At 37.5% G+C, this 15240-nt stretch overlaps 1 protein-coding gene across 1 annotated transcript; it reads right to left on the reverse strand.

The window, feature by feature from the left end:
* Positions 1-12345: 12345 nt before the first annotated feature.
* Positions 12346-14976, reverse strand: LOC145133574 (putative aldehyde oxidase Art an 7). Its single transcript, XM_079068503.1, has 3 exons — positions 14027-14976; positions 13754-13920; positions 12346-13657 (listed from the first exon to the last, which is right to left on the reverse strand). The coding sequence occupies exons 1-3, from the start codon at positions 14972-14974 to the stop codon at positions 12466-12468; spliced, it is 2307 nt and encodes a 768-aa protein (XP_078924629.1). The 5' UTR covers positions 14975-14976; the 3' UTR covers positions 12346-12465.
* Between the last annotated feature and the right edge of the window lie 264 nt (positions 14977-15240).

Below are 15240 nucleotides of genomic sequence, written 5' to 3' on the forward strand. Positions count from 1 at the left end.
TTCCCACTTATTTTTCTTCTTACTCCTTTTGGAGTTCGGGATCAGTAGTTCCTTGAGGTTGAAATCTAAATGCTTGGCTTCCTCGTAGGTGTCGGGCTGGTATGCATACACTTCTATCCTAACATGAGGGGCTAGTCCTTGGAGGTATGTTTTGATCTTCTAGATTTCCATGCTAATCAATTCAGGGCATACATTGACTAAATCTTTACAATTGCATTACTAAGCCACCACAGGAGTATAGCTATATGCAGGTTTGGGGTCATGCTAGGGGACCTATGTTTCTAGGACGACCAAGGAGAGTTCCTTTAAATTTCCTACTTACCGGTTGCTTCATCGATTGGTTGCTTCTACTGTTTCTCATCGCGAGCAGCATGAAAAAGTTCCTTCCGACGACCTATACTGCATGTGGTGACTTACTAAGATTAAGGTTCATCTCAATCTTCCCTTCTCTCTTGATCTTTATCTGTCTAGTATGGCTCTAGGTATCATGCCCTCGAGTAGGATTTGTGGTGGTCCTTGGGTCACTCGATTGGCCCGCTCTTACGCGGTCAATACTAGTAGGATGGGTTCCTCTTCCTATTATAGAGTTGGGTACGACTGCTCTAGGGAAGATGTAGGTTTTGGTTCAAGGAGATGACCGATAGTGGAGGATTCCTGATGATGACGTCGTGGTGCCTATTAGACAGGTGGAGCCGGAACATATCCCTAAGCCAGCCTTCGAGAGGCGTTAGAGACCTAGTTATGCGGAGACTGATCGAGAGCCGAATTTACGTGATGTGATGCAGCGTATGGACATTCTATACGAGGTGCATCATTCAATTATGGTTTCGATTTCTAGTATGATAATGTGCCAGGGGATGGATCATCCACCTTTTACTCAGGCATGTTTCGCTATTGGTCATGATGGTGTGGGTCCTTCTCGTACATATCAAGGTGGTGGTGATGATAGCGAGGAGGATACGGAGGATGAGGAGTACGAATACGAGAGCAGTGACAAGTAGATGGTAGGGTTGATATGTTGGTTTGTATTTTGATACTTGTATTTGGTTGGATATCTTTTGATACACTTATGTATGCTTTATACAGTTTTACTTTGGTTTGAATTGTATCTGTGTGTATACTTTCTATTTTATCAATTACCGAGTCCAAATTCAGTTTGTGTATTGGTCCAGCCAAGACTAAACTTAGATGACCAGGCTATATTTAGTTGTGACTCAACCTTTACATACTGAATTAGCCTAGATATTTGACTTACATAGTTTGCGTTTTTGATATGTATACTTAACTGTTCTGTATTGGCGATTATTATTATTTTGTACTTCTAGACTATCAAATAAGAATTGGCCAGATGAGAAGAGCCAGAGGGCAATATCATTTTAGCATATAGTCCTTTTGAAATCCAGCAACCCAAGCAATAGTTTAAACTAGTTACCTTTCCTGTAAGTTGTCTATCAGTAGTATAATTTATAATAATTCTTTTATTTATAGGTTTTAGAAAAAAAAACCTTATCAGAGTATATGTCCCTAGGCCATAGTCATAATTCCTAAGGAAATACTAGTTCGCTATATCCAATAGATTTGATACCAATATGTCACACCTCCCCCCACCCCCCCCCCCCCCCGGGCCGCCGCCGGCGGAAGCGCCGATGGGTGACAGTGGTACATAGATTACCCAAATCGCATAGTGAAAACTGTAAATACCTTTTATTAAATAATGATGTCTATTACATGGGATGAATAAAAACCTATCTATCTTCTATATGCTTGTCCTTCCTTGCGTTGATTTCTTCTCCTTCCTAGGAATACATGCGATTTCAAAAACATAAACTTGATGTTGGTGAGTTCACAGGTTTAAGTGATATCTATAGAACTCTTTTTTTGAAAACTTTTTAGGATCATTGTTTATGAATACGAATATTTTTTTATTTATCAATTCCTAGGTTTTGTATTTCATAGCTTCGAAATCCTTTTATTTCTTAAACTTATCTTTTAGGATGTATAGTCAATCCTACTATTCTATCTCTTTCTTTTTTTCACTTTCAGGGTATTTTATCAATCCTCACTTATTTTAATATACTTCCAGGATATTTTACTAATCCTAACTTTATCAATATATTTCTAGGATATTCTGCCAATCATATCTTAAAGACTTTATAGGATATTTTACCAATCATAATTTATTATAATATGTTTTATTATATTTACCAATCCTAACTTGTCAATATAATATAGTATTTACTACTTGAAGGCGTCCCTTTAGGTAGTTGACTTTCTTAAGGTTTTCGGGTTTGTATTATCATGAGCCCCGATAATCGAAGATGTGGACTAATATTTTCCCCGCACGATGCTTCATCGGACGTAGAATAATGTTTGTATATAAAGAAAGTTATCTAGGCGGGATTGTATTATGTTATCCTAGGAAATGGGTGAATATAACATCTAGGTACAATCTTTTCCTAGAATATTGGTCATCATGGCATCATATCCTTGATGCCATATCCTAGCTTACAATTGGGCATAGTATCTATGGGTATATTATCCCAACATGTCATGATTTGTTTAACTACTAATATATGTAAAAATATATTTTGATAAAATAGGTTGATAAGCAAGTATTACCCCCCCCCCCCTTAAAACCTTTAAAATAGTAAAATGGGGCTGTGAACTCACCTTAGTAGCGAGATCATGGATATCCTTGCTACTATATTCAAAGCCTTACGCCATTTGGAGGATTTCCGAGATAGACCAAGAGAAAGAGAGAGATTTCTGGGTGTGGAGAATTCAAGAAGTGAGCACCTCTATTTATAGTACATATGTGTGGGGCGCACCTGGTGCTCGACGTGCACATGACTCTTGGCTCCATCCAAATCTTGCCACGTGTCACACTTCTTGTGGTCCACGTCTCTCCAATCTCAATGAATCTGAGTGTCAAACGTGCGCATCGTGCATGGCGCGCACTTCGCGTGCACCGCTAATGTTTCTATAAAAATTCATATTTTCCATATATAGACCTTGTTTCTTATCCTCTTTATATATTTGTGTAGCTATCCTCTAGTACTACAACTTTTATTATGTTTTTGTTCTCAAATTTGAACTTTTATTTTAAACCCGTATTTTATATTTTTCCAAAAAATCATATCTTCTTTATACAGACTCCGTTTTTGATCTTTTTCATTTCAAAGTTCTTATCTCTCAAAGTACTACGATTTTCCTCTTAATGACTTTGGTTAAAACTCAACCGACTTCATTATACTATTTTGACGTTAATTACGTTAATTGTGCGGCTGATTTTTACTTTTTTTTATAAAATCATAACTCCTCCAATTGGAGTCGTAATTTTACAAAGTTTATATACTTGGGATCAGGTTATTCTGTACTTTCCAAATACACTAACCATTATTAACAGCATTATAACTTTTTGGTCACTCATTTTTGACCATATTAATCTTTTTCTTACTTATAAATCATAGTATATCTGATCTTATTTTCCCATAATATGAAAAAATTTATTGCTACCATTTTCTCTATTGACGGTTGTTGACGGAAATTTCCTAGTTTTTAGACGATGAGAACCAATCTATATTGCCATATCTTAGCTACTGGCCATCACAAGAGAACAAATCATCTTGTTATGACCTCATTATTTAGGACTCCTACTTCGCCACAGGAGGTACCCTCATAGTAGAGTCTCGTTAGTCCCCTTGTAGGATATTATAGGTTGTTTGTCATTTATATTTCTTTTACATTACTATGCAGTTTGCTCACTGATGTATTATCACACTTTTATTTTCAAGACTTGATCACACACAATATCATTCTTTATGGTAAAATGATAACAATTAGCATAACATTAAGTAATTTCGTATTAAACATGTATCATTCAAGTCATTTATCAAAATTCATATCATAATATCTTTCTTTTCAAAATCATATAAATATATACATGTACATTACTTTACTTTGTAAAAAGTATCTTACAACAAAGGTCTTAATTCCTTAAGCCATGTACCCGTATTTAAAAATCTCCAAAAAACTCAACTTGTTTACGTAGTAAAGACTAACTCCTACTTTTGGATTTTATTCGTCCCTTGGTGGAATTTGATTAATCACCTACCGAAATGCAAATTAAATAGCACGAAGCTCTTAATAACATGTCTTATTCCATAAAGAGCTTAATTCCAACCTATACTCAAAAGATCATTCATTTTATCACATGAATTTTTAATATCAAACTTTTGAGAATAAAATCAATTAATATTTCTTAATATATATATATATATATATATATATATATATATATATATATATATATATATATATATATGTGTGTGTGTGTGTGTGCATGTGTGTGTGGCTTAACTAATTAATATACAAGCTTAATTTCCATTATCTAACAAATAAACGACCTAGGATTCGAGCTTATCATCTTCAAATTTATGAATTTAACATGGATTTATCAAAAAAAAAGCTTAGAATCATATTAACAGTACTCATAAGAACATAATACTAGAAATTCAAAGCATTTTGATCAAGGTGCAGTATCTATTGATTGAATCCCCTTGGATTTGCTTTAAATTATTGGTAAGAAAATGTAAGAAACGATAGTTTAGGCTAATTATGATGTAGAATATCATTTTGATGCTAAATGCCTTTTGGTCTTTTTTATATTATTAAGACTTGTGAAATGTTTTGGTATTTATCATATGTTATGAAGTAATTAGAGTGTGATATTATGATTTAGAATGGAATGGAATTAATAATTGAAAGTTTCGAACTGAATGACATTGATAAAGGAATGGAAATGAAGAATTAAGCATCACTGCGGTGCGACAAAGGGATTGTCGCCGCATGGTTACGTACTTTGGTTCCACGACGCGATGTATGGACGCCACAGCGCGACAGGCAAAGTATGTTGCTATGAGGTGTGGTTTCCAATGTGTGGAGAATGGGGAACCGCACGTTCATTTAACCCACCGTAGGGCGACAAGGTCTTGTCCACAATGTGGTTTCGAGCAGAGATAAATCTGAGGTTAGGGCACATTTGATCATATTCGGCCCCCATTTCTTCATGAGCTCTCCTCAGAGGATTTGGTGATTAAGAAGGGTTCAAGTGGCGATTTAGCTTGCTTGCTACTAGGTAAGACCATCTCAAACTCTTGTAGTAGTTAGTTTCTTAATTTTCAAGCTTTTGATGGATTTAATGGTAGAATCCAAGTTTGAGGTTTTGATGCAAGATTTATCTAAGTAAACATGTTATTAATGCTTTATTAAGTGTTTAGAATCTTAATCCTTGGTTTGTATGAAATTTTAATGGTTGAAATCCATGATTTGTTTTTAGGTTTGAAGGTTATCCGGAAATGCTGCTAAGACTCTAGTCGGATCAATCCAAATACCAACCCTGCCAGCACGACATGCCAAAATTAGATTCCATGTGGACCTAATGTCCCGTCTGGAAAACTAAGCAACACTGTCCCAAATTCTAGACTCCCAATAACCTAGAACATCTTCCAAACTCGAGCCGAACTTGACGATAGGTCGATGAATCCGTTGAATTTCAACTGATACAGGCGAAACTTCTGAAGAATCTTTGCTTTGATGATGTATGAAATGGCCAATGATTGAGACCACATTGAAACTTCATCCAGTGAACCAAAACCCACATGGAGCTGAACATACCCGTCTCTTAAACTGATTTCCCGATCGAAAACTGCACAAGCTAGACTACAAATAGTAATCCATATAATGAGTTCCCTCAACAACCGATACTCATCCTGAGTGATCCTAGTGGCTCTTCATCTATTCACTGACATCCCAAAAGGAACCAATGACTACAACGAGCTCCTTGACAAACTACTTTCTGCTGAGAGACAACTCGTGCATCTCCTGAACAGATACATCCGATAGCCACTTACTCTACACCCCTAACTTGACCAAATCTTGAATTGAAATCCTACATACCCGCACCGCGGATCCCTATGAACCATTCTTCCTACACCACAAACTTGAACAGATCGATGATCCTCCAAGCAGAATACCTAGTTCTCCCCCACTTAGGGTTCAAACTACCACCCACTGGTGTGGCAACCCAACCATATCTCAAACCGGCTTAACCAAGTACAAACCATCCCTGTCTCTTGGAGTATATAACACATGCATTATGAACTTCCAAATAAAGATGAAGAAAACCCTAAGAGATTCTGAATCTCAGGAGAAGGCCTCAGAAATTTCCAATCATAACTACTTCTAACATCGATCAACTCGCGTAGATACACAAGAAATAATTCTGACAGTCTATCCATAACACCAACCTCCTATCTAGAAACGAATGGACTCTCACACTCCTTGCCTGAAATCCCCACTGTCATTTCCATGCGAGAAACATTCATATATACTTAAGGCATCATTCTCATAGTCGGGGTACGCCAGAGACAACAAAAGTTGTCACCCCCGATTCACCTGAAAACCTTAGCTAGCACCTGACCTGCCTATATATGAGGGAAGCAGACCCTTGATCGTATCACTAAGCATCCATACCACATTAATCCTCCTGCACATTCCCACGATGTCATACTGCCGCCAAACACCGTAGCCAACTAGCCCTCATGCTGGGTGTACATCCCAACTTTGAAAGTCACAAGCCTGCTCACTCTTTCTCGGAAAACTATCAGGACATAATCCTCGCCATAGCTAGCGACATTCCAATCCATCTATCAACCACTCAGCTTCCAGCTGAAACCCTCAAGCAGATCATAACATTTGTTTCCTTCCTGAGTCCCGCAACTCAAATAAATGGCCTCAAGTAAGGCTCTCGAGACCTCAAAGCCAATAAACTCACCTAGGTCTGCATCATTCTAACCCAAACTGACATTGTCACTGAGGCCTAAACAATTACCAGACCCATCCTCATGCTTGAACAACCACAACCCAAAGATCGACAGATATGGAGCCACTGTCACGAATCATGGTATCAAATCATGCTATATTCCACGACCAACCCTTAGAATCCCCGAAATTTCTCTCGATTCAAGTATGGATCCTGCGCTTCTAGTAGTACGAACTCAATACTACCTTCCACACATATCCATACTTTCCTCAAGAATCCTCCCGGGTCCTCTAAGTGACCTACTCATAATACTCCCAATACCTGCTCAACAGTGTAGCAACCGCACTAAAATTCTTCCTAGGCTCTCCTAGGATTCCTCAACTCCCCTACTATCAACTGTTGAAAAACCCTTATCAATGTCAGTTAACCACTTCATGAATACTATTACATGCAACAAAACTTAAATAATCTTTCAACTAAAAGACCCAACCCTACAACGATTAGACTCAAACGAGAGCTGCGCAATAGGACCAAATCCTTCACTCTAAGATTATTTAACCTTCATATCATGTAATTTAATAATGTATTCATTTGATAGTTAGCTCACATCAATATGAGTCCCATAAAGCACAAAGCAAGCATCATTCGAGAAGTAGGGTCGACTGGCACTAAGACACAATAAAATCAGGCAGATCCTTATACGAAATTCCCAACCACTAGGCCCAAGCATCTAGGATACACCCTCTTCCGGTCCTCACTCTATAGAGAGTGGCTAAGCATTCCTCACGCTGACCTGCTATAAACTGCACCCACTCATGAAACTTTCCCCAACCCTACAACCACTCGTGCATGCTAATCATACATAATGTTGGATACCATAGACAGTCGAATACTTGACTCTACCCTAAGCCCTTAATCAGACAAGAGCAGGAAATAAAGCTAACTCAAACATTCTCAGGCTATAGAATCTTTGTTATGTACAACTATGATGCACACACTAAACGACTACAATAATGATTTCAATTTCATCTAAAATATAAGAAGTCCTCCTAGGCTATCAGGCATCATACATCATACAATTTTATCATGCAATTTCTGAAGATCCCTAGCCTACCACTAGCATGCAGTTCTACCGTATCACAACAAATAATAGTATGGGTAACTTGGGTATACTTTCTTGCTCCGACTGATCGTACACATCACATCCTTCCTTGGTCTCTACTTCCTTCTTTCTTCTTCAAAGGAAAAAAGCACACACACAAGCTCAAAAACGCTCACAAGGTAGACTAGCGTTTGCAAAAACATTTTGAGAGGATGGAGGCTGATGAAAAGAACCAGGTTTGAGAGTTAATGAAGAATAAATAGGGTCCAAACCCTAAATATTAGGGTTTGGGACTTCACCCCGTACGCCCAGCGTACGTGGCTCTGCCCCACCATTCCAAAAATGGCAATATTAGCCCCTCCCAGCCACAAATCTTACATTTTAAGGACCAAAATGTAATAAATCTCAATATAAGGGTCAAAAGTGAAAGTACCTCAAAACAAGATGTTACATTTGAATTAGATCAAAGGCTAATGCCATAAAAGCCCCTAAATTCTCAAGAAATGTTTGCTTATGTCCTAAGTCCATTTTTATGTCCACAAAAGCCGCACATTTGGGCAAAAGTTGTCATAATTTACCTGTTTTCATATTTTACCATTTTATGGCATTAGTGGATGTTTGTTTCTAGGATTAGAATGCGTTGGGTTTGCACAAAAAATTAATAACCCAAAGAAAGATAGGTCAGGACTCGAACCCGGGTTTTACGCACGCAATTCAAACACTCTAAACAACTCAGCCATGGAACTAATTATATTTAAATCGTCAAAAATGTGTATATATAACGTGTATCGACGACCTTCACTGTCGTATTCATCACTGCACACCATTAGAGAAACCCTAACAGCCACCATTATCGTTGTTGCGATTTCAGAAGGTGCGCATCTCATCACCACCACCACCATCTACAGGAGAAGATGACGCCATTCTGACGTCAGTACCATACTCTATAGGAGAAGCCCATATCGACATTCCGATGCAGGTGGAAGCTGTGAAGGTGAAAACAGTGGTGAGAACGATGATGAACGACAAAATGGAGGCTATGGAGGCCTGTGTCAATATGTAACTACATCAGCGGCTCCTTATGATGGTTTGCGGAAGTTGAAGGTCACCGAAGGTTGCAGGTGATTGAAAATTCAACATAGTCCTCGCCCTATTGGTCAGCGACGTAAACCCATGTGTTCTTCTCGTTGCCATTGTTGAGGTCATGAATTGTTGAGATCTTGTGGTGCGTTTTGGTGGTGGTGGAAGTAATATGTTATGTACAATAAATAATCTAAACAATAATCAGATGATGCCTAACTTGGTGGATAAAATGTTGCATTTTTCCATGACGGTCGCGAGTTCGATATTTGGCATCGTCTTTGTTTAAGTTTACTTTTTTAAGCAAACCAAACATACCCTAATCCTGAAACCAAACATACCTTAATACCATGAAAGGGTAAAATAGGAAAACAGGTATGAATGACATTTTTTGCCCAAATTTGCGGCTTCTGTCGACACAAAAATGGAATTAGGACATAACCGAACTTTTCTTGAAAATTTGGGGGCTTTCATGGCATTAGGTCCTGGATCAATGTCATAAATATGGGGCATTATTACGCCGTTTGGCCCGGGGCAAGAGAAAACATTGGACCGGACCTTACTCCGATGTAAACTGTTTCATACTAAATGAACACTGTTAAATCAACTTTACGGTGGTGAGTGGTGACCATAAACACTTGTTTTTCATATTCATATAACTTTCTTTTTAATTTGCGTTGACAAAATTGCAAGTTTGGTCCCTGTGGTATGTCAAAAAATTGGATTTTGGTCCAAAATGTTTTGGTGTTGCACCAGTGGTCCAAAATAAGACTTTTGTTGTAGTTTTGAACCAATATTGGTTAAATATATTTCAAATGATAGATTTTACGTTTTACTTTTGTTTTTTCATTTTCTTTTATTTATAAAAATTAAAGAAAAAGCTAAATAAAATATCACCTAACCTCTCTCTCTCTCTCTCTAACCCTAACTCTCCCTCCCTCTGATTCAACATACACAACGATGAAGAAAATGTTCATCGGCGTTCAAATTCAACACACATTAACTCACACACTCGAAGAATTAAAGGAGGCTACCAGAAGAGAAATGCACATCAGAAAACTTGAAGGCTACCCAGAAGCTTTGTGATTTTATGGTGGTGTAGGGTTCAACTTCGGATTTGGAAGAATTCTATAGAAGGGGAAATATGAAAATCAAAGATCTTTAAGAACGATTTGTAGAAATCGGGACTGATAAGTTACAAAAACTCGATTGATGAATCAGAAGATGAAGAACACCGGTTTGATGAATTAGAAGACAAAGACCACTGACAATTTGTAGAAATCGGGACTAACGTCGTCACCCTTCTCGTTTTAAGATTTGTAAGAACTAGTCTAGATTAGGGTTTTGTTTTTGTTTCAGGATTTGAAAACCTATCACCACCATTATCTTGTTGCATGTTTACGAAACCCTAACAATGGCATCGGCAGTGAAGGTGTAGACGACGACGTATTTGTGTAGATGACAGACCTTCGATCTTCTGATTTGTCTTTGATCTTCTGATTCTTCTGACCACCTACCCATTATCGGATATGTAAGAGATATGGAGAGAGAGGTGGTGTTCCTCCTAATATATGTGTGAGAGAGGTAGGAGAGAGAGAGAGAGAGAGAGAGAGAGAGAGAGAGAGAGATAAAGGTGTTGAACGGTGGTCGTGGTGGTTGTTGTGTTGGCTGGTGCTCATGGTATAGTCAAGGCTTACGGCTTTTTGTGTCAACGTGGACATGAATGATTAGTCTATTTCCTTTGCTGATGGGTTTGAAGAATACATGAGGAATATGAGAGAGAGAGAGAGAGAGAGAGAGAGAGAGAGAGAGAGATTTTGTGTGTATGAGGTTAGAATTTTTTATTTTATTTTTTATTAAAAAAACAAATGAAATAAATAATAATAATAATAATAATAATAATAATAATAATAATAATAATAATAATAATAACAACAACAACAACTTATAGGGCAAAACATTTATTACAACTCATTTAAATTCGTTCAGAGACCAAAACTACAACAAAATTTTTATTTTTGACCAAACATCCAATTTTTGACATACCACAGTGAGCAAACAGGCAATTTTGTCATTTGTGTTTATTTAGGAAAATTATTGTCCACTACAATTGAAAAATCAACTCCCTTCTCGGTAACCCTCACATACTTCCTATAATCTTTGGACACTGAGGTGGTGTTTGTTTTTTTTCTCTCTTCTAGACCTTTTTTCTGCGCCACGCAGACAGCGAGCAAATGTTTTGTCTCGCAGACTGTTTGTTTTTTAGAAAACCGGAAACCTAAAAAGATCTGTGCGTCCTCTTTTTGACGCATATATGAAACTATGTCTTCTAACCTTTTCAAAAGCCATTCAACTAATTTTAAAGATACAAAATATATATATATATATATATATATATATATATATATATATATATATATATATATATATATATATATATATATATATGAAACTATGTCTTGTAACCTCTTCAAAAGCCATTCAACTAATTTTAAAGATAAAAAAAAAAAATTTATTTGGACCATTCTCATTTGCGGACAAAAAGAACAAAAAATAAATGAAAAACTATGATTTGGATGAATTATATTATCATACACTACAATATCCATTTTTATTCATTTGGATGAATCATATTATCATACACTACAATATACATTTTAATTTATTTGTCATGTAAACTTTTGTAATAATTTTATTTTAAAAATAAATTTACAAATAAAATATATTGTTTTTTTTTAAATCAACGTGCAATTATGTTGGTTTAATTATTTTAGCTTAATAAACTTGTTAGCTGTTCACACAATATTTTGGTATTCATATTTTAAAAATATTTGTGCTATTTATCTAACGATTTTTTATAACAATAAGTAGAAAAAATCAAATTTATTATAGAAGTTAGCAAAAACATTTTATATAGGTTTTAGCTTATTTTTGCATCTTGCAGATTTAAAAAAAAAAGCAATATTCTTCTTGCATACTGCAGACGTTTGGTCTACCTCTTCTACTACAGATGTGATTAACTGTGGTCGGCAGACTGCAAACATTTTAACTTTGAAAAAACAAACAACACCTCAGTTATATCAGCAACAATAAATTCTAAAGAACATTATATATAATAAATCAGAATTAAGATTAAAATACAAAAAAAATCTTAAAATCAACCGGCCAATATCTCATAGATGATATTATTAAAGATCAAGAAAAAGGTAATTTTTACATACAGAGCTACACAACTAATTAATTGAGTTATTAAACAAATTAATACATATGTTCCATGATTAGCACTTTCCAAACTAATCTAATTAGCAAAAAAAAATCTATAATCTTATTTAAACTTGCTATATATTTGAACGATGTACGCATTGTGATATTAATGTTAAGAATCAACCTAGAAAAGAGCTCGGCGAAAGTATCCAAAAATTGCCACCAAAAAAGATTTTTGTTTATTTTTTTCCTATTGTTACTCGATGTGGACCCAAATACTAGGCCCTGGCACACCCAGTCGATTCACAAACAACATGTAGTAACCGGGAGGAGCAACAGTTCCACCACCAGGTGCAACAGCGTTGATCACATTGTTCTCAATGCTTGTCAATGCCGGAATTATCAGCCTCTGGTTTTGGGAGAAGCCATGTGTGGTGAATGGTGGGTACACCATGGTTACCATAATCTCACCCAACACCATGGTTTCATTCGATTGGAGTGTAGCAGCAATCTTAAATGGTTTTCCATACTGCAACACTAAATCGCTACCCTTTGCATCTATAATAGGTCTGTTTGGATCGAGTGAAGGGTCCAAGTAAGGAGGAGAGAACTTCTCAACTCTCAGTTCTGTTGGAAACTGCGTATCGAACGTGTAGAATTGATGCATGTTGCTACCGGCGACCAAAATTCTAGTGTCCGGCAACAACGCCGAACAAGAATGATACATCCTCGCAATGGTGGTAGGATTCAATGGCTTAAACCTTTTACCCATAGGTTTGGTTGGCGAATATAAGAGAGGTGTCAAATTAGCGTCTGTTGCATCCTCCCAACCGGAGGTACCACTTTGGGCACCATTAAGCATCAAAAGATCGGCGTTTGGAAGGTCTAGCAAGTCGCCCATGACCCTTCCTGACGGCATTTGTTCTTCATCTGTCCATGTTGCATCTTGATTCAAGGGTTGGATTCTATGACAATCTCGGAGTGCAGGCATGAACTGTTTCTCAGTAACATGCCTTGCATCCACCACTTTGTACGCATCCGGTGAGTTACCACCACAAATTACAATCTCGGTATTAATGACTTGGTTATCAGCGGTGAGCTTCAATGGAAGAAGAGCCGCCTGGCCAGAAGGGGGATAGTTGCGAGACCCACCAGCTAACTCAGGATACTGACGAACAACAGTCCCTGTTTGGGGTTCGAAGCAGATGGCCCTGTTGTTCGCATACAGGAATATGTTCCCATCAGGAAGGAGGAATTGAAATGGGTACAAGTTGTTTTCGACAGGTCTTCCAGGTCCCAAAGCCGGTGTCGTGGTTTCCTTGAGGAAAGGCATATCGAATCTCCGGGGTTTGAAATCAAGTGAAGGTGGTACAATTTCATAGCTGAAAGAATCCCGGCCTCCCAACACGACCGCGCTGCCGTCCGGCAATACTACATTAGATGCGTACCTGCGGTGAACTCAGTTGATCAGTGTATATATATAGAAATTATATGTAAAAGTAGCATTAAGATGTTAGACGACAATTCTTTTCAACTCAACATACCATCTAACATCAGCAAGAACATTTAGTCGGGTCTCAAAGTCAGCATTAGGATCATCATTATTAGGAATCATTCGAATAGCTTTATCACCGGTGGCGGTACCACCGGTAGCAGCTAGGTTTCCATTTGGCCATAAGTTTCCCGACGAGCACCATGCGTCCCCTTGTAACTGCATGAATCATAATATGCATCCATGCGAATTTATTAGAATACAAGCAACGAAAAGAATATATAACAAAATCGTTGATCATTTGGTAATAAACACACATGTATACCGTAAGCGTTCTGACAGCTGAGGTCTTCCAGTCATAAGCGATGGCATGAGCATAGCAATCTGGCTGGTTTTTTGCATCTGGATTTATCGGGCAGTTTCCCTCGGGTTGCATTTTTATGCCGGAAGGGCCAAGTGACGTTGTATCATACCAGACAAGTTTATCGTTAGGCATCAACTGGAGCTGCATGGCAGCCACACCAGCATTTGGATTATCGATCACCCATTCGCCCATGAAGCCAGTTTCAAGCGGTGGTGCTGTGTAATCAGACCCACCATCAGCCACAGCCGCATTTGGATCCGTAGGTTGGTCGATTCCTGGCTTTTGATTATCTCCTGGCTGATCTGGATTTGGATTGTCTTGGGGCTGATCCGGATTTGGATTATTAGGTTGATCCGGATTTGGATTGTCAGGGGGTTGATCCGGATTTGGAATATCTGGTTGAACCGGATTTGGATTCTCTTGGGGTTGACCTGGATTTGGATTATCAGGTTGATATGGATTTGGAATATTTGGTTGAATCGGATTTGGATTATCTTGGGGTTGGTCCGGATTTGTTATATTTGGTTGAATCGGATTTGGATTAACTTGGGGTTGATCTGGATTTGGATTATCAGGTTGATCCGGATTTGTTATATTTGGTTGAATCTGATTAGGGTTATCTTGGGGTTGGTCTGGACTTGGAACATCAGGTTGATCCAGATTTGCTATACTTGGTTGTATCGCATTTGGATTATCTTGGGGTTGGTCTGGATTTGGATTATCAGGTTGATCAGGATTTGTTATATTTTGTTGAATCGGATTTGAATTATCTTGGGGTTGATCAGGTTTTTGATTACATTTACCAGGTTGGTCGTTACCGCCGTCAGCTATATCCCGGGCAACCACAAGAGAACATGCAAACATTATAGGTATAAGGAAACGGAGGCATGTTTTTATAACATGCGCCATTGGAGCACGTTATACTATAATGAATTTATTTCATCACTACTATCTAGTTTTATACCTTAATTCCCTAAAAACTAGTTATGTGGAAACAACTTACTTTCCTAAGTAAATGGTTTTCAGTTTTGCTTTATGGCCACCAACATTAGCATTAGTTTTCGTCGAATGACTCGGTCGCTTGATATATGTAACGAGTTTGTCTTTACATGTATTTACTTTTGACCTTTGAAAGGCAACGTTTACCTTTTAACTTCAGTTTTACCAAAAACATT

The sequence above is a fragment of the Lactuca virosa genome, chromosome 8, assembly GCF_052849685.1.
Source record: "Lactuca virosa cultivar CGN04683 chromosome 8, Lactuca_virosa_CGN04683_v6, whole genome shotgun sequence".
In the NCBI taxonomy this organism is placed as follows: Eukaryota; Viridiplantae; Streptophyta; class Magnoliopsida; order Asterales; family Asteraceae; genus Lactuca; species Lactuca virosa.

Bases quoted from the DNA above. Each gene is read 5' to 3' on its own strand.
- LOC145133574 (XM_079068503.1), bottom strand. From the start codon at position 14,974: ATGGCGCATGTTATAAAAACATGCCTCCGTTTCCTTATACCTATAATG. The intron at 13,921-14,026 runs GTATACATGTGT...TGATTCATGCAG, and splicing joins CAGCTGTCAGAACGCTTACG to TTACAAGGGGACGCATGGTG. The intron at 13,658-13,753 runs GTATGTTGAGTT...AGTTCACCGCAG, and splicing joins GTTCTTGCTGATGTTAGATG to GTACGCATCTAATGTAGTAT.